Source organism: Falco peregrinus, chromosome 4 (genome assembly GCF_023634155.1).
Source record: "Falco peregrinus isolate bFalPer1 chromosome 4, bFalPer1.pri, whole genome shotgun sequence".
Lineage (NCBI taxonomy): Eukaryota > Metazoa > Chordata > Aves > Falconiformes > Falconidae > Falco > Falco peregrinus.
In genome coordinates, this window is record NC_073724.1 from 92986432 (window position 1) to 93006596 (window position 20165).

General features: G+C 37.8%; 1 protein-coding gene across 5 annotated transcripts in view; it reads right to left on the reverse strand.

Annotated features, from left to right (window-relative positions):
• Positions 1-466: 466 nt before the first annotated feature.
• NEK5 (NIMA related kinase 5) overlaps positions 467-20165 on the reverse strand; it is a 29480-nt gene continuing 9781 nt past the window's right edge. For all 5 annotated transcript variants that reach the window (XM_055802491.1, XM_055802489.1, XM_055802490.1 and 2 more), the window contains 16 exons: positions 19369-19423; positions 17686-17886; positions 17518-17590; positions 15786-15922; positions 11877-12076; positions 11025-11091; positions 10560-10679; positions 8619-8702; positions 8410-8514; positions 6603-6683; positions 5707-5775; positions 4764-4887; positions 4431-4562; positions 3210-3347; positions 1474-1588; positions 467-1062 (listed from right to left, as the gene is read on the reverse strand). In XM_055802491.1, coding sequence (XP_055658466.1) covers positions 810-1062; positions 1474-1588; positions 3210-3347; positions 4431-4562; positions 4764-4887; positions 5707-5775; positions 6603-6683; positions 8410-8514; positions 8619-8702; positions 10560-10679; positions 11025-11091; positions 11877-12076; positions 15786-15922; positions 17518-17590; positions 17686-17886; positions 19369-19423 — 1954 coding nt within the window. In that variant the 3' untranslated portion in view covers positions 467-809. The remainder of the gene's footprint in view (positions 1063-1473; positions 1589-3209; positions 3348-4430; positions 4563-4763; positions 4888-5706; positions 5776-6602; positions 6684-8409; positions 8515-8618; positions 8703-10559; positions 10680-11024; positions 11092-11876; positions 12077-15785; positions 15923-17517; positions 17591-17685; positions 17887-19368; positions 19424-20165) is intronic.

The following is a 20165-nucleotide window of genomic DNA, read 5'->3' on the forward strand; positions in this document are numbered from 1 at the left end:
CCCTGCAGATATTTAAAAGATAGGTAGAGGTGGTGCTTGGGGACATGGTTTAGTGATGGACTTGGCAGTGCTGGCTTAATGGTTGGGCTCAGTGACCTCAAAGTCTTTTCCAAACTAAATGAATCTATGATTCTATAAAAAAGCTACTGATAGAATGCGGTTTTCCCTCTATTTAAGTTTTATCTGGATTATATGAAATTTTTAATATGAAAAAATACAGTTAGAAGAACCTACTGTCCAATGTTTTATTAGGAAATGGGGAACACACAGTTCTCATGGTTCTAATAAATGCTTTTACTTCTACTATAAAAAACTGCTGAGCAGTTGGTGGTACTATGTAGTACTGTGCAAATGAAACTATGGATTACAAAGCTGTATTAGCAGTACATGGAGATTATGAAAGGCTGCAAGAGCTTCTTTTATAGCAAGGAGCTGATTGAGCTAGGGAAATATACTGGTTAGGAAACTTTCTTACATGATACAAATACAGTTAAAGAGAGTATGTAATTAGGAATTTGCTCAAGGAAGTCTTGTCAGAGATGTCCCAGGTAGTTTAGAATAATAGATGAAAGTGCACTACAGTCTGGATGAGGATTTTTCAACATTTAGACATATGACAATTAGCCTGATTTTCTTCCTTTTAAACAAAATAGTAACAACCTTCTATTAATTTTAATTGAGCATTTAGCACAGTGGAAAAGCAGTTGAATTACTTGGCATTTAATGTCATCTATCCTTAAATGTTGTTACTGATGTGGCTGAAATTTCAAGCAAGTTAAAGTTTTTGAAACAGTTACTTTGCTGGTGTTCTATGTAGCTCTTGCTTCCTGCTTACTTTTTTCATTGTATGTGTCAGCACTAAATGCCCCATGGTTATTTTCTAAATCATCATTAGATTTTCCAAGTAGTTTGTGAGGTAAACTCATCCTTTCTTCATCTGTTTGACCTTTATTTGTTGAAAGGATGGGAGACTCCATGCTTCTCTCTGCTGGAGAAGCTGCCACTTTTTCCAGACATTCCTTCAGCTCATGTCTGAGTTCATCTTCAGAATCTTCAAAATTTCTGTACAGTAAAAAAAAAGATAATTGTATTAATTAAATACATCCTTGTTACAAGTCTTTCTCCTTTCAAGGTCTTTGAGATTTTTTTAAAGATACTTTATAAAGAATATACAAGCAACACACACAATATGAACTGTTTCTTCTTCCTCTGTAAGATTGTTTACCTGTATTTATAAGGTAAGAGAACAGGAGTTGCAAAGCCATGTTAATACTTCTGCATAACCTTTTTAATGACCATGTTGGTATGTGACCTACTAATTTACAGAATTAAACATTAAATTAGCAGACTGTAAAACAAGTAAATTTTCTTCACTTGTGAATTTAAAAGAACAGAAGAAAAGCTTTAGGCAATGCAGCCTGTCATTTCATGAAAACAGTTGTATGGATTTTTCTTCTAATGTGCTTGACTTACGTGTCTTCATCATCTGATCTTGGTTCAAGTCTGCCTTCATCAACAGCAACAGCAAAGTATGCTTCTGAATCATCTTCCTTGTTTTCTTTTGGAGGCAACATAGTTAATCTTTCTTCTGGAAAGGAAGAGAAATATTCCTTTATTTGTGTATTAGCTAACTATAAAAGTCTACATAAAGTAATAGCAAATACGTAATTGCTTGATTATTTTTTTGGTTGTTGTTCAAATTACAACTATGTTAATACCATGCTTCTGTTGATCACACATTTTAGTTAGTGTTTTGTAACTTCTGCATAGTGAAACCTAATGTGTTTGTAGATCATAACCGAAGGACTATAAAAGTTAAGAAAGAAAGATGATATAATGTTAGTATGTTTAAGTTCCCAATACAGGGATCTGCATTTTCAATGGAAAACTTAGGGGAGTACTGTTTGAGAAAGACTGAAAATTACTGCTTTGGCTGTACCTATGGTTACCTAAAAATGCTCACTTTCGAAGACTGAAGGGCAATCTTAATCTGAAGATTGGGAGAACGTGGGAGAACAATGCTAAGAGTTGTTCTAATATAAAGACTAAACCCGGCATGTGATCCAACAGAGATCTGTCAGTTTGGGTAATGCTGTACTCCACAATGTCAGCTTTAGCAGCAGGGCAGAATGGGGTATTGAGAGAGTGCCATATTTTAATAAATGTAACTGATAAAAGTAACAGCAATTAGAATACCTGTGTACTTATTTTTGCTTTGGCCTATGAACTGCTGATATCAGTGAAAAGTGGTCTGAATTTCATTTTGGTTTGGGGTTTGGGTTTGCTTTTTTTTTAATGTGTAAGCAATAAAGCTAGTCTTTGGAGAGACATTTAGGTGGTACATTTAGCTGGTTTAGTCTTCAGGGTGGGGCAGTTTTAAAAGAGCTCGTTATGCTCTAAGGAAACATCTGTGAGGCATAATTAGTAGGAGAGTGCTGACTGCACAGCTGCAAATGGAAGACATTTCTCACAATCCATTAAAATTGTTGAAACTTGGTATGTGCAAGTTAGCTGGCTCAGAAGGCCTGTCATCCAATTATACATTCAGTAGATTGGCAATTGTGCATAAAACCACAATGTCCAGTTATATTTACAGCATCTTTCTGTGGAAAATACTGTGGCTTTTTAGCAAACAACTTTGATGCAAAGAAAATGTCAATTTTAAAACAGTCTGTTACTTTAGGAGAGTGCACTGCAGTATGTGTTCAACTCAATTTCAGAATTTCAGTGTCTGCTGCATCAGCATGGACCATGTTGTAAAGTAAGTCACCACTGTAGTTTAAGTCGCCATGCACTATCATTTACAGCTGTTGTACAGAAATACATTTATTTGCATAAATGCTTTCTACAGCATACGGTTCTTCAACCTTAACAGTTACAGGGGCTAAATCCAGGTTTGTGGTACCTGCAGACTTGCTGGCAGTAGTAGCTTACCTCTGTCTACCCAAGCAAATGAAAACACGACATATGAAAGTAATAGCCAGTAGGTAGGGCTTGCCCTTTTCCTGGCTATTGAAAACAGCAGCATCCTGAAAGAGGCCTTTCGCTGCCACAGGACAGAGCAGTGGATGCTGGGGCAAGCTGCCCGTGTTTTTCTAGTTTGCCAAGTGCTTCAAAATGTTGGTTCTCATCACAGACCCTCTGCCAGTGGTAGAAGAAGTAATACACTAAAGAGAAACTTGCAGAGTTTACAGTAACAAACATCCTACCTATTTCTTCTTCAAGGGAGGTGAAGGAATCATTAGACAGTTCTGCTTTTGCTAAGATGTTCAGGAGTGTCCCTGGCAGTGTTTGTTTCCACTGCTTCCTGTTTTCTGGGATGTCTTCAGGCAGATAAGCGTGGTCAGCTGAAGAACAGCAAGGTTCTCGGGTCACTAAAGCATGAGTGTAGCTTGCCACTGTCTTTTTTTCAGATTCAGACTTTCTAGTCTTGACACTGACTTCTTCCTTTTTGGTAATGCTGGCACCTGTATTTTTTTTACTTTGTGGAATACTCATTAGTTTTCAGTAAGTATTTTATCTGATCAATACCGTAGAGAAAAAAATAGTTTGGACTATCTGTCAGATAAAATTTCTAACACCAGTTTTAATGCTCAAGTAACTGCTTTTTAAGCCTGGAATAGACAGGTGCAACTTTACTGAGCAGTCCTTGCTCTCAAACTTGTTGGCTTCTTCAGGCTGAAAAATCTTCAAAGAATTTCCAGTTTCTTTTGCACCCTACGCTCTTTTATCTAAGCCAGAACGAACAAGAAGTGGTACACTAATAATATTCTGCTTTGTCATCACTGTCTATGCAAACTCTTCAGGTTATTTCTGTGTATCTGGGGTGTTGGGAGCATGCTGGAATGCTGGAAGTAACTCCAGTGACTGCAGCAACCAGTCATTGGAGACAGCTGGCTGCCTGGGAACATATGCACTGTTACTGTAACAAGCCCAGTGATTAGCCTCTCCTGAAATGAAGCATCACCACAGCCACACCTGTGTGAGCACGCACCTGTGCTTGTGACCCCACAGCGACACTAGTGTGTGGGGTGAGAGACCAAACCCCCCCACACACCCTGGAATGGCGTTGGCAACTGACTTCTCTAGTTCTTGTTCATTAGCTCAAGGCCCAAGAAAGTGGTGATGGTTAGTTGCATAGACTGGTTATTTTTAGCCACTGTTACCCAGGCCACAGAGTGATTCGCAAAATGCAGCCCTCTTAACGTGCATGAGCAGCACAACATCACTGCAATATTAGAGGGGAAAATGACAACTGCATTCTATGATTTAACACATACAATAACCTCAGTTATTATGAAGTCTTGCAATTAAAAGCCTGCCAGATCATGTGAACATTCTGGTATGGAATCATTTTGGCAAAGGTCTGTAAGTATTCTGGCTGAATTTTACCAGCTCCTTACTTTCACTGAAAACCAAAACTTTCTTACCAAGTTCGTTTTCAGCCATAGGAGGACATACAGATGTGACATCAACATCAGCTAAAAAATTCAGTAATGTCTGAGGTGCTCCAGCTTGCCAATATTTTCTGTTTTCTTTCTTATCATCTATGTCATTGGACTCTAAGGGGAAGAAAAAGAGAAGGCAAAGTTATTTCTTTTTTTTTTTTTTTAAAGTAGATTTCAGTGTGATTGTAACATTATGTGATATAAAGACAGAGCTCATCAGATAAACTTGCTCTAGCCTGGAGTTACTGAATTTACCTACAACTCCTACGTAATTTTCACGATTAATACTCAGCATTGCATTTCTCCAAGAAATACCTGTTTGGTATCCAGATACTTCTTCCAAAGCTCTGTCCATATGAGCTTCATAAACTTCCACCGCTTTCTTCTTAAGATTCTCACAATCCACAAAAGTTAAAGTCTTACTGAGTTTATCTAGTACCTGAAAAAAAAAATAGCTTACTTTGGAAACAGAAAACAAATATGGTAAAATAACTAATCCCTTCTTATTTTACTGTGTTTGTGAGCCATTCTCATGTATGCACGGGAAAACTATGTATCAAAAAGCGAAGCAGCAAAATTCAAAAGTCACATTGTGAGTTGTGTATCAGAGGGCTGCATGGAGCTCTGCAGAGGTGTGAAACGACAGAATGACAAAACAGTGCTTGATAAATTGAGAATATATATACCAGAAAGAAATTGTATTTTTGATGTTGCTGTTACAAATATTTTAAAAAATTCTAATATACTAACAACAATCTTAATAGGTACCTGTTACATGTTGATCAGCCACAAATGTCATTTTAATAAATGAAATCACACATGTTTTCTGTAGTCTCACTTCCACTTTTTCTACATAACAACTGGTTCATCACAATGTTATTCTTGCTTTGTGATACAATACTAGTGAAAATAAACATAAATGTACTAAAACAATTCAAATCAAATTTGGCATTCTCAGACTAACTCAATTTTGAGGCGAGTTCTTCCCCTCAAGCCCAATTAAAAAAAATTAAATATCTGCACACCTTTCATCTTTTACCATGTGAAGGATTGATCCACATATTATCCAATTTTCCTCTGAGTAATTATCTTCTTCAAGAAGGTCATATATATGCAATATGTCAACAAATCCTCAATAGGAAGCTTCGTTATAACAAAGGTAGAGGATGATGGTAATGGAAACAAACCTTAGATACTGGAGCTACTCTTATGGTTTCAGATTACTAATGTAAATGCTTTGAATACAACTACAACATACCTCTGCTTCTTGAATACTGTCTTCCTCAGGAACACATACATCTAAATTAATTTCAAACTTTACTCCTCCCTGAAGAAAATTATCACACTTCATTAATTCATTTTATTAAATAAAAACATTTAATTAAATGTACACAGTTTATATAGTACTACAAACTTGAAAGTTATTCTTCTATTGAAAATACATTTTATTTAACAATATTTTTCTTCTATTTAACAAAATCAAAGTTGAACAAATTGGAAAAAAATAGACTTCTCTAAATACACTTTATGGATATTTTCAAATGAAAAAAAAAGTGGACTGCATCCACTTTTGATTTTAAGGAAAGGTGTCTTTAATAATCATTTAATTCAAATCCTTGCAATACACAGAGTTGGTTCTTACAGCTGGCTCTCAACCAGTATTAAAACTTGAATACTGTACTGCTTTCATGCAATATTTCACAACAGACCTTGAGTCCACTTCACAATAATCTCAGAAACTTTCCTGATATCTTATGTGCATTTCCATTCAATTGCCATCCCCTTCTATAATTTAAAAAGCACTATAGAGAATAATTCTATAACAAAATGTTAAAAAATTAGCAGCCTGACTTTAAACTATGAGTAAACGTGAGTTCCCATACACTACTAATGCAGTTTGATATAAAGATGAGTAGGTAGGGATTGATTACTATCTGGGAATATCTAAAGGGAGTCTCCCTCAAATGATCTGAAAACCTCATTTATTTTCTTAGGGATTCTATCTTCTCATATAAACTTCTAACAAACAGTTGACGAGCACTCTCAATTGACTCACAAATAACTTGATTTCCAGAGCTACTGTGATAACACAATCATTTGAAACATACAGACATAAGAAGAAAGTGGAAAAAATACAGAAATGAGGACGGTTACCTTTGGTTTATGTTTCTTTTCTAAGATTTTCTGGTCTTGACTATACTGGAGTCTGACTTGTTTAAAGTTTTTTTCCATGTCCTGGAAGGAGGAAAAACCCCAACTTTAAAACACACTCTGGAACCAGTTTATGTCTATACCCTCTAAAAAAAGACCTGTTTAAGTAGTAAATGTAGTCACCGATTTCCTTGTATATGTATCTGTAAGAATATTCCATTTGTTGCCTTATTTAGATTCTAATACTGAAAGACATAATTCTGGCTTATCTGGCAAATAGAAAAATGGGAAACCTAGCATACACTGCAAACCTCTGATTTTTCAAAAACCTGTGTTAGGAGGATACAGTACTGTGTCAAGAAATAAGTAATACATCTTTTATTTTTTATGAGCAAGATGACTCATGCTGATTTCATTCTGGAAAACTTTGGAAGTGATGAAAGTCAAGATTATAATAGAAACCAATGCCTGCAGAAAGTATAGCCATGTTTCATAGTATCTTCTTTTCTGGTAACACCTGAAAAATACCTAATTACTCCTTTTCATATTCCTTTATCCTATGTTAGAACCTGTCAGATAAAAGCAAAGTAAAGAGTTGTATGCTGCTCCTTCAGTGATCTGCTGCAAGTAGGGCACATCCTCAGCCTCAGATGAAACGACTACAATTCACAGATTTTACTTTTTTAAAACATATATACAGTTTCTCCAGTAGATTGAGTGCCCATGAACTAAGGTGACATCAAGCAGGTGCAAAATCTAGTGTTTCTTTTTCATTATCATGTGTTTCCCATTAAATCACAGGGAATATAATTTCTGTCCTATCATGGCTCTGGTTGCCTACAACCTACATCACATGATGTGTGAATTCATTTTAGTAAAAGCCAGATCCACGATCTGTGAAAATCACTGAATAGAATCCTACTAATATGGTCAGGTTTGGCCCAAGTTCCAGCTGCAATAGGGTAGCAGAATCTGTCACCAATCTATGTGGCAGTCTGCCTCTTGCTACTGGACAGTGCAGGAAGTTCTACATCAAACAAAACAAAACAAAAAAAATGAGGCAAATCCTGACTGAAGAATCCTAGTAGCTAGACCAGGGCTATTTTCCTTTCAGAACTGACTGGGAATTTTCACACTGAGATCAATTTGCATAAATTGAGGCATTCATTTCACTTGAAGAAAAGTGGACTTTCTGTAGAACTCCATGTGGTCTGGAAAACTCATCCGGTGTTCACAATGTCAATACTGGCAAAGTGGAACAATTCTGAAACTTTCCAATTGCTGGAAACAACTCCAGCAGGTGTGTTGGTAGTGCTTGATGAGAAAGAAGTGAAGGAGTGCTGTAGCTGGAAAGCTTTGGCTCTGTCTCTTCCTCCCGCTTCTCCCAAATTTTTAAGTAAGGACTAAGGACTCCAGATAAAACTGAATTCTAACTTCCCACACAGTGCTACTCCAGGCTGTCATGAATCGCTGTACCTTCTGTACAGAATTTTCATAAAAGACTTGCGCTGTGAGTGGCTGCTTCTTTGCTTAGAAAGCAAGGAAAAGAAACACACGACAAAAATAAATTAAGTAAAAGTATATCCTAATATTTACAGATGAAACAGAATTACCAAAACAAGTCAGGACTCCACCAAAGAAATTTTCCAGGCTATTCATGAAGGGAACCTAGGGAGACTTTTACATATGGTGCAAGCTTCAGATAAGATTTAAGCTTTACCATTTTTCAGATTTGTCACAGAGAGTGAATCAAAGACCATGTGGGACTTGCATAAAAAAATCTATTTAGACTAGGAGATGATACTGATACCTGAAGTGATTCTTCTCCTGTTCTAGCTGTATCCTTGATTTCAGACTGGTCCTCAGCTTTTCCTTGCCTCACAACATAGGTTTTATCTTGTATTTTTTGATTCTCCTAGGGAACATTTTTATCAAATGTTAATTTCAATTTCTAATTATGTGTACTAACTTATAAAAGAAAGAGGAAGTATGACTGGGTGTATGTTTGAGCTTTGTTACCTGGAGTATTCCTGCTCTAAATCTGAATTCTTTTATATCACTGTGGTATTCTTCCCGAATCTTCTGCAATTGTTTCAGATACTCCTATTAAAGAACAGTAAGGTAGAACACATATATATTAGAAATACAGAAATAACACTAGCTAAACAGAATATTATATGGATATCAAACTGTGTATATATGAGAAAAAGGGATCCTTATCCTTTACTGCCAGCTTTAAAGATTGCCTGATACTTCCTCTTAGAGGACATTTTTGAGTTATAACTCTTTCAGACTAACCTTTTTGAAGATTTGCAGACAGTTTCATGCTACCTTTTCTGTAGAGTTATATCTAAACCAGCTAATTCCAAGAATGACCTAAGGACTTGCTCAGTAATGATGCTAAGGTTGCAATCCAAATATAGAGGACTGGAAATTAGGAGGACAAAATATTATATAATATTTATTGTATTGCAACCTGCTCCCCAAAATGAAACAAAATCCGGTAATCTTTTCTTGGAGAAGCTTCAACATTCCTATGCTTTGTAGCAAAAACTTCAAATTTGGCCAAAACATAGTTTTTGTGTTAAGGACATCTCTGTACTGCTTATATGAGTTATCCCAATTTGCCCATGTTTCAAATGGACAAATCTATAAAATTTATTTTTTTGGCATATTTAGGACAGACTTTGTGAAATTTAACAGCAAGAGTCTCTGAAGAATATGTACATGACGAGTATGTTCTTATGCCAAAGTCTGACCATAGTGTAAAAGTTAATATATTCATATTTATTCTGGAACTTTCCTATAACTCTAAGATAGAAGATTAAATGTATTTACATGTGTTCATTTAAGAGCGAAGCATCAGTTTGTTTTCTCTGTCACCCAAAATTAAACCAGAAAAGTATATCGTTTCTGTATAAAATGATCTCCAAAAGTTGTAACGTACCAGGGAAGTAGTATGATCACATACTATTATATCACACTCTAAATGTCCTAGTATGACTTACGGACAATGAATATACATACATGAATAGTACATGTATCACTATGTTCTCTGTTTTGTAAATGTGAGGATCTATTGTCTTCCAACATTAGTTTGGTCAGTGATGTAACTCCTCTGATCTCAGTAGGTGAGATTAAGGCCATAGTTTATAAAATGATTATGAACATCAGCTTTTGTGCAAGTCTTAACCAGTTTATGCAAGATGGAACCAGATGCAAATAGCTTACATTTTCCTAGTGGTTAGATGGAAAAGAATCAATTATTATGTAAAGAATACTACCATCAAGGAGTGTAAGAAGACAGCTTTAAGCAGCTCAGGAGGTGTCCTGGTTTCAACTGGGATAGCATTAATTTTCTTCCTAGTAGCAGGTATAGTGCTGTGTTTTGGATTTAGTATAAGAATAATGTTGATAACACGCTGATGTTTTAGTCATTGTTAAGTAGTGCTTACCCTAAATCAAGGACTTTTCACATTTCCATGCTCTGCCAGTGAGCAAGTACACAAGGAGCCAGGAGGGAGCAGAGCGAGGACAGATGACGCAAACTAGCCAAAGGGATATTCCATACCATAGAACATCATGCTCAGTATATGAAGTGGGGAGGTTGGCCAGAAGGGGCCGATCACTGCTTGGGGACAGGCAGGGCATCCGTCAGTGGGTGGTGAGCAATTGTATTGTGCATCACTTGTCTTTCTAATAACAAATAATAATAAACCTAAGGGTTTATTTCTCTCTCTCTTTTTGTTGTCTCCCTTTTCATTACAATTATTATTATCATGTTGTTATTATATTTTATTTTGTTTCAATTATTAAAATGTTCTTATCTCAACCTACAGGTTTTACCATCTTTTTTTCCGATTCTTCTCCCCAGCCCACCAGGGCAGAGGTGAGTGACCAGCTGCATGGTACTTAGTTGCCAGCTAGGGTTAAAACACAACAGGAAGATACTTCATTTACCTGTTCTTTCATTTCATTCTTTCTAGACATATCCTGCTGATGGTTTTTGAGATGCTCTTCCTTTATTTTCTGCTGCTTTATTTGGTCATGACATGAGTCAGCAGAGGATGGTCGCAGCCCCTGTGAATATACAAATAAATCCCAGAGCAAAGGAATTTTCATTTAGAGTCCTTTCCTTCAGTGCTCACTCAATTCACTCCCCTCATTCCACTGAAGAGTGCAGTAAGGCAAGTGTGTATTTTTGGAGGAAAAAGTTATAGTAGAATTTTACATTGCTATAGTTTTGCATTGGAAAATGAAATCTCAAGTTGAGCATTGCAGAGCAGATCAATGAACTTGCTAGAACAAAACTTTCTACCTGTCAGTGTTACAGTTTGCTGTTAGAAAGACATCAGTTCATCTTCTGGATTTTCATTCATTTTCTTTTACAGATTTTATTCTATGATCAATTCAGTATTTACTTACCAGCTGTTTTTCCACTTTAATCTTGTACTGCTGGGCTTCAAAACGCCTTTGAAGATATTCTGCAGGCCTGAGAGAAGAAAGGGATGTTTATATACTACCTTTTATTTCACAGACTCTGCTAGAAACTCAGCTCAGACAAGATGTTCTAAAGCTGATGGCCCTTAACTAAAACATTCTAAACACAGTCATCATTGAATGAAAATGAATGATTTAGTCAACCTTAAAGGAAGGATTCAAAAGTAGGCAGTATGAAAAATTCCTTACCTTCCTTTCTCAAGGTTTTCAAAGTTCATCCACACCTAAAATGGCTTATCATGGAACGGACAGGCAATGTTTAAAGCAATAAAAAAGTTTGTATCTCTACTCTGTGAGAAAGGCTTTGAAGTAAACAAACTGCTGGAGAAAGGGTCTTTGTATCTGAAACCAAAATATAAGCTCTGCAGGAAAAAAAGCACCATTTTCATGGCCTGCCTCCCACTCTGTTCCCTCAAGTGGATAACGGCTTTTGGTCTTTACATCATTCTGATCCTGGTCGGAAGGAAAGACAGTGTTTATCCTTGATATAATCAGAAAGTCTACGAAAAGCCTGTGGTTTACTTCTCATCAATAAAATGCTGAGATTTGGGAGACATTTTGACAATGAAATGTCAAACATCAGGACAATACATTCAGAAGGAACTTCTGGATAGATAGGAACTATGTTGTTCAACAAACATGATAGAATTATTAAAGACCAAGCAGGGAAGTAATTATACTGAATAAGCCATGTCCAGTGTTACCTAAGCAGGAAGGCTGACAACTCAAAACATACATGACAGTTCACCACTAATAAATAGAGTGAGAAAAGTTTACCAGTTGGGTGGTGGAGGTGGAGGTGCAACTTGTCCTTTCAGTTTATAGTATTCCCCAACTCTTTGGCTGATATGAGAAAGGTCATAAAGTGCATTAGCTTTCCTCTGCAAGTTGTCAAGCTTATCATAGTAATGGTCATAATGGCCATGCACTCTAATGCTTTCTGGCCTTTCTGCCATCTTAAATCTGGAGGTCTGTGGCTGGAAATACAATAAATAATGTCAATTTACCTGTTCTCATTTGTATCGGTACAAGTTTGAATTAACTTCCTGTCCTCGCCCCAGTCTGAGACGCACGGCTCCAGTACAGTACAGTACAGGCTGCCTACAGTACAGTTATTGTAGGTTTTCCAAATCCGTTCACATATAACCCCGAAACTTCCTAAATTCTCAGGGCTTATGTAATCTTACCATTGTATTTTCCTTTCTCCCTGTTCCATCAACTTCTGTCATTAAGCAGCAGCCCATATCGTTGCGTGAGTCAATCAGTGTGGGGCTTCGTACTCTGTAGTGTCATTACCCTAGAGTCACTAAAGTGTTCTAAAGCCTAAAGCACCACAATTGCTTCCAGGAGAGTTTCATTTTGACATGTGAGTGCAAAGGGGACTTGGGATGTAGTTTTGGGCAGTATGCGTTATTGCCTCCTGCTTTCAGGGGAGCACTGAGCTACTTCATTTCACCATCCCTTTGCTTATGTGCCTGTGGGAGCTTGCCTTTCATTTCTCAAAGTCCTTACTGTGATGAAACACACCTGTATTTCTACTTTGTGACAAGAATGTCTTTTCCATTTCTCGTAAGAACAATGGAGAGAAGGTGACTGTCTAGCTGCCAATGTGTGATGTAAGTGTGGTAAGACATTCACAAACTTTTCCATAGTGGGAGACTACATGGTGTATGAGAAAAATGCTGAATTTTACTTATTTTTTTACATAAATTAAAAAGCATCTAAGTATCCCTGCCACAGATGGTAAATACATTAACTATTCCTCCCTCTTTTCCTTGTTCAAAACACTGAAAATTGGCTCAGCTACCTATGGTAAAGTCCAGATTATAGTAGAATAGAAATTCATATCTATACAAGAAAATTTTCCACTGCCAATAATATTCCCAAGGAAGAGGTAACCTCAAAAAGCACTTATCTTGTCCCTCATTCAAATAAGTTTTACAGTATGGCAATCCCAAGCAATAAGGAGAACAAAACAGGCCACCTAAATAAATGTAGAGAATTGAGAACTGTGACCAGTGAAGCAGATGCCCCAGTGACACATGGAAAAGGGCGAGGTACTGAATGCCACCTTTGCCTCAGTCTTTGCTAGCAAGATCAGCCTTAAGGAATCTCAGGCCCCTGTGACCAGGGGGGAAGTCTGGAGCAAGGAAAACATACACTTGGTGGAAAAGGATCAGGTTAGCGAATACATAAGCAGACTGGACTGATGGGATGCAGCCATAAGTACTCAGGGAGCTGGCAAATGTCATTGCAAAGCCATTCTCTGTTATCTTTGATCAAACATAGCAGTGATTGGGAGAAGGACTGGAGGAAAGCAAACGTCACTCATATCTTCAAAAAGGCCAGGAAGGAGGATCCAGGGAACTACAGGCTGGTCAGCCTCACATTAGTGCCTAGCAAGGTGATGGAACAACTAATCCTGGAAACCATTTCCAGGGACATGAAGGACAAGAAAATCGTCAGTAATAGCATGGATGCACCAAGGGGAAGCCATCCTTGATCAATCCAATAACCTCCTACAATGAAATGACTGGCTTGGTAGACAAGGGAAGAGCAGTGGATATTGCCCACCAGGCAATTGCCTTCAGGGAGGCTTTTGACACTGTCTGCCACAAAATCCTCATAGAGAAGCTGATAAAGTATGGGCTGGATGAGCAGACAGTGAAGGGGATTGAAAAATGGATGAATGGTTGGACCCAAAGGGTGGTGATCATAGTACAAAGTCTAGTTGGAGGCCAGTAACTAGTGGTGCACCCCAGGGGTCAATCCTGCTCAACATCTTCACTAATGATCTGGATGATAGGGAAAGTGGGGCAGAGCGCACCCTCAGCAAGTCACAAGATAACACCAAACTGGGAGAAGTAGCTGATACACCAGAGGGTTTTGCTGCCATCCAGAGGGACCTCAATAGCCTGGAGAAATGGGCTGACTGAACTTCAGTGGCTGACTGAACTTCAGTGGAGTTCAACAACAGGAAGTGTAAAGTCCTACACTGCACCAGTACATGCTGGGGACTACCCAGCTGGAAACCAGCTTGGCAGAAAAGCACCTGGGGGTCCTGGTGGACACCAAGTCGACCATTAGCATGCCCTTGCTGCAAAGAAGGTGAATGGTATTCTGTCCTGCATTAGACAAAGCATTTCCAGCAAGTCAAGGGGATGATCCTTCCGCTCAGCTCAGCAGTGGTGAGGACACTCCTGGAGTGCAGTGTCCAATTCTGAGCTCCCCAGTGCAAGAGAAACATGAACATACTGGAGAAAGTCCAACAAAGGGCCACAAAAATGATTAAGGGACTGCAGCACTTCTCATATAGGGAGAGGCTGAAAGAGCTCAGACTGTTTAGCCTAGAGAAGGCTCAGATGGGTTCTTATCAAGATACCTGAAGAGTGGGTGCAAAGACAGCGGAGCCAGGCTCTTTTCAGTGGTGCCCAGTGACAGGACCAGAGGCAATGGGCACAAACTGAAACACAGGAGGAAACACTTTTTCACTGTGAGGGTAACCGAGCACCGGCACAGGTTGCCCATAGAGGTTGTAGAGTCCCTATCTTTAGAGATACTAAGAAGTTGTCTGGACATGGTCCTGGGCAACCAGCTCTAGAGGACCCTGCTTGAGCAGGGGTGCGGATGAGATAACATCCTGAGGTCCCTTCCAACCTCAAACATACTGTGATTCTGTGAATTCTGAAGCAACACGTTCAAAGTATGACCCTGCAACTCTGCAAACCATTTGCTTCATTTGGATGCTGAAAGAATGTGGGAGCTTTCCCAGCGTTAATATCAGAGTATGTCGCATAGATGGAAACACTGTGGACAAAATTCTGCCTTTGATTACAGCGGTACACAATGAAAGGAAACTTAACCTTCCTAACTTCATCCATCTGGATTTGCATTGGATACACATAAATGTAACTACGAGGAAAACTAAGTCCTATATTCTGCACAGGACCAGTATTATCCATTGGTAGTGTAAGTGATTGCTTGATGGGTGCAGCTCTGGGAATTCCACATTCCCTACCGTCAGTTAATCTACCATAACTGCAATGTGCAATTACTGCTGGGAACTCCCAGATCCTAAATGTGCTTTGCTCTGTGTTCACCAGCACCCAAGGCAGTACTACATGCTCTTGAAGATAAATACAAAGGTATGAAGTGATGCCAAGTAAAAGGCTGGACACAGTACACAGCTGATATCCAGCCTGAGGAAAGGAGGTGAAAAATGAGCGAGGGACGCAAGTAGTTGTGAAGAACAGGGGCTTTCTGCTGTAGGGTTTGATCCCAGATTGTTGTAGTAAGTATCTGAGACAAGGGCAGTGGGTGCTAGTGGTTTTGCCTGTGAATGGGCTCTCAGAAGGACTGAGGTAAGAGGTTCAGTGCATTTGCTTCTATAGCAAAAATGCAAACACAGAGTTTATTTGCCTTTGTGCAAATACAAATGCAAAGCATGCCTCATTTTTTTTGTTACAAAAAACCATACTGAAGCTGACTAAATTCAGTTTCCCACTTAGACTTTCTGAAACACCTCTTCTGAGGCTTCAGGAGTGCTTAACTGTCTCTACTGACTTGGTGTAGGCATTAAGCTACATTTAATATACCTTAATGAAACCTTTCAAAGGGTCTTTTCTAAGAGCAAAAATTTGGCTTCTGACAATGATTAAACATTACAAAAATGCAGATACACAGTACCTGAAAAATAGGCTGTTGCCCTCTTGAAGTAGGTTTCCATTCATTTCTTTGAAATAATTCTTTTTTCTTGACAGGCAGCACCATTCCAGATTCTGGAGAAACTAGGTCCTGTACTCTCCTTTTCTGAAGTTTATATGCTTTTTAAAAACAAAACATTAAAAGGCTACATTCTGTGCTCTCTACATGATTAATGATCATGTAGTTGCAAACCACAGTACAATGCATGTACCTAACACTGACAGGCTGGGCTAACAAACACTCCTTACATCCCTTTATCATCATCACCATCATCACCATATTTCACATTTCCTAGGCACTCTGCCTTTCATTCTTAGAATGACATCCTTTTGAAAACTTTATGATTTGTCACACTCGTGTGAAGTGGATTTCACGGATTAGTTTTGCAAAGCACACTGAATAAAAGGGAAACCTCTATATCAGAATGCTGATTTCATGCTAGTACCAATAACAGAAAAAAGGAGGTCTGATTGTTAGGCTCAGATTTCATTGGAGGCTAGGTGTCTACCTGCTTAGGTATTCCCTTTCTAAACCTAGCCCTCGGTATTCTACAGATTGCTAGACAATGTTGTAGTACCTGTGAAATCTGGAAAGAAGGGTTGAAAAGTGAAAAATTTACCTTATCGGTTTCCCACGCAGGAGAATACAAGTACACACCACTCCAGTCTGGTCAGTCAGTATTTAGCAAATACCTTAGCTGCAATAACCAATAGTAATGTCCTTGCTAGGACTAAGTAGTTTCTAAGTGAGTTTTAAATATTTCCTGAGTAATGACTGTGAGACTATCATGTCTGGGAGATAAAATATATGAAAATTATGAGTATATGACCATAGATATATTTTAAATGCTTAAGTGATACGGTGTTCAGGTGCCTCTGTCCAAATTGCATGAGTCCTGAAGGCAGGTAATCTCACTGGAAGTAACTTCCAAAATAACATGGGTTCTTACACCACAAAGAACTTTTATTGAGGAAAAAAAAAATGTTCATAATGCAGTTAAGTAACTACATATGTTTATTTTCACAAATCTGTTTAAACTACTTCAATACTTCCAAAGATAAATTTAAGGCATAATTATGATATACTAAATAATATAGAATTAGGAAAAAGTTATGCTGATAGAAACATGTTCAGCATTTCATACAGAGATACCATTTAGTCTTGTTCATGTTTTCTAAGAATGTGCATATGTAATCTGATCTATCAATGAGCACTAAATCCACACAGATTTCATTGTCTCTCACAACTGAATCTAACTTACAATATTTTGTAAAATACATTTTTATTATTTTTTAAAATACCATGGAGCACATTTTGCAAGATTTTTGCACATAGCTTGGAAAAATTAAGTAAGGATTGTTTTTCATGTGATGGACCTGAACTGCATCTAGACCAAAGCCTCTCAGTTTTGTAAATTCCATTCTTAAAAGAATTAAGACTAATGTTTCAGCACTTTCTTGTGGCAGCTTTTCTAGCTGAATGTTACTAATGAGCTGGACTTAAAGTTGTCTTTTCCTAAACAGGACAGTGATGCACTGCCTGGGGTGAATGTTTCTGCTGTTGCAGTTCTCTCCTCTTTTTCTTTTTAATTTTGTGCAAAACTCTTGTATTCAAATGTGCAATAAGGACTGCTGGAGAAAGTTATACCATCACATATATAACAACTAACAAATGTTAGTGTAGAACTAATGTTAAATAATATTATTAACATTACCTTGTATCAGCTTGGCCCCAAACTGTGATGCTGAAGGTCTTTTTCTATATATCATAGTGTGACCAAGTTCTTCCTGTGTCATGTGTAAGAAAAAAGGTGCCTGACAGAACTGTTTATACTACTTTGGTCTGTATTTTTCTCTCAGCAAGCAGCAGTACAGGCACTTACCTCAGGGGGCAAATACCTGAGAACAAGCTTCTGCAAGAAGGGCTTCCTTAGAATAGAATTGATAGATGGTCGATCTCTTGGAGATATTTTAAACAACTGGGAAATTAATATCCTCAGATCATATGAATAGCTGGGAGACACTGGGTGAAAACATCCTCTGCAAATCTTCAACACCAGCTGGTGCAAACTATGGCCTTCAAACTTAATGAAAACAGTAAAAAGGGGATAGTAAGTACTGCTGGTTGGAAATGATGGACTAGATGCCCCCACTTGAAAAAAGTACTTGCTGACAGAAGCCCTGTGCTATACAAATCCCTTCTTGCTAACCATAGCTTGCTGTGGAAAATTAATACAACCACTCTCTCTGACTGTATTTGCTGGTTACTTGCTTCAGATGCACAGCTTAGGAGGTCTGACAGCTTTTGTACCTGGAAGACTTTTATTCATACTCTGCTCTCATATAGTAAAACAGAAGCAATTTTTCCAGAATGAAACATGATTTATTTTGCCAAAAGCTGTTCAACAGAGACCTGCATGCATACTGTCTTCACAGTGTTCACCTACAAAACTTCACTCCACGCAGCTTAGCCTCTGTGTTCTGTGTTCTCTCAGGCACCAAGGTACAATCTTAATTTTTAACAACTAAAGCCACTCAGGTAAATCAGCATTCTCAGTTCAGCAGATCTCTTAACAGGTCAACATCAATACAGTTTTTTAGGGCCTCAGACAGGCAAAAATATTTTTGAAAGCAAGTTCTTTCTAAAATTACCATTTTATTTACATGGCTGTTTTGAAGGTGGTGTTACCAAAATTTGCCTTAGCTTCACTTGCATTTCCTGTCTACATCAGCATCTGGTCCCTGCCTCCAAATTAAAAAATGGGCAGCAATACAGAATAAAACATATAATATGCATAAGAATTAATATTAATGTTTTCTCACTTTGTGAAATCTGAAATTTTCCTCAGCAATATCCCTTTGCTCACAGCTCAGCCCAATTGCTCTCCCTATCAGAGCTGCTCTGTCATCTCCCACATCCAAGCTCAGCAAAAGGTCAACTTCTGCTGAGCCCAGGAACCTGATCCTTTTCTCGTTGCTGGGATTAGTCTCTGCTGTGTTCCCTTCTCCACATAATACTCACAGGCTGAGGATTATCTGAGGCTCACAGCAGGCTGAGGACAGCACAGCTTCCTGAAGATGCTATCAATCTGTTATTTTCTTACATGAATGTGCAAACCTTTAGGAAAATGCTTCTGAGGAACGTCAAACTGCTTTCTGGGGAGATGTGGGTTTCAAATTCCTTAGAAAGCATAGATTGGTATTTTCAAATAGAAATGAGTAAAATTATATGCCTAGACCCTAATCTTGAAATTTGGCTTTAATTCATTTCATTGTTCATCTGCTTTTTGAAAAAGTTTAGTACTTACTAAAGAGTAAATATATGTTCAGTGTGTGTATATACACACACACACGTTGCAGAAATACAACATAATAAATTGTACCTTAATATATACACAACAGACACAATATAAAAAATTAACACCAGCAGTCATTCTTTTATATCAACAAATGAGCTGAAAATAATTCTATCAGCTGACTATGAATGCTATTATTACTACAGTTTTTCCCAGCTGTCCACTATCTTTTTCAATAATATGATAATGATCTGATTCTGTGGTACTTACAGGATGCTTTAGCGCACATAGCTCATAAAGAACACAGCCGAGAGACCAAATATCTCTGTGAATAAAAAGTCATTTAAGTTTCATGGAAAAGACTGCAATATTTTCATACATATAGTCAGTACCTCTTCTCAGCTCTCAAATTTATGAACATTAGTCCATTACAGATCAACATTGGTGCAACTTTTAATTTTCTTTAAGATGCACTGAAAAGAACTAGAAATTTCTTTTTTGTTCTGGTACCAATGTCTGTATGATACCTAACTAGGTACTATAATTATAATTGGAAAAGGCACATGACATAAAGAATGTCTACTTACTATTCCTAGCAGGATGAAGGGCAAAGCTGTCTCTGGCTAACTTGATTGTTGAGAAGACAATAAGGGAGTAAACTTGTGTGAATAGAACCTTAGAGCTGAGATGCTAGTCTGGGCTCCAGAACATTTGGTATTGATCACATTTCCCACATAAAGGGGGTCTAGCCCGCTCAACTTTTCAGTGCTTCTCATCTAGTATTTTGTGTTAAGCCTTTAAAATTCTCAGACCTATTTGTCTTTCCTGCAGGTGGCTACTGCAAAGTTACAGAATTGCCAATCTAGTAGCATTCATTTCAGTGTATTTTTATAAATCACAAATGAGTGTATCAAAAATTAATAAACTTGGAACTGAAAAGACACATACTTGCATTGGTTGTTACATGTCGGAAACAAGAGAAAAATTTAGCATTTGATGGAGAGCCAGAGAAAGCAAAGGGGGAAAAAAATCTATTTTACATTTCATGCCACTACTAACAAGGAGTA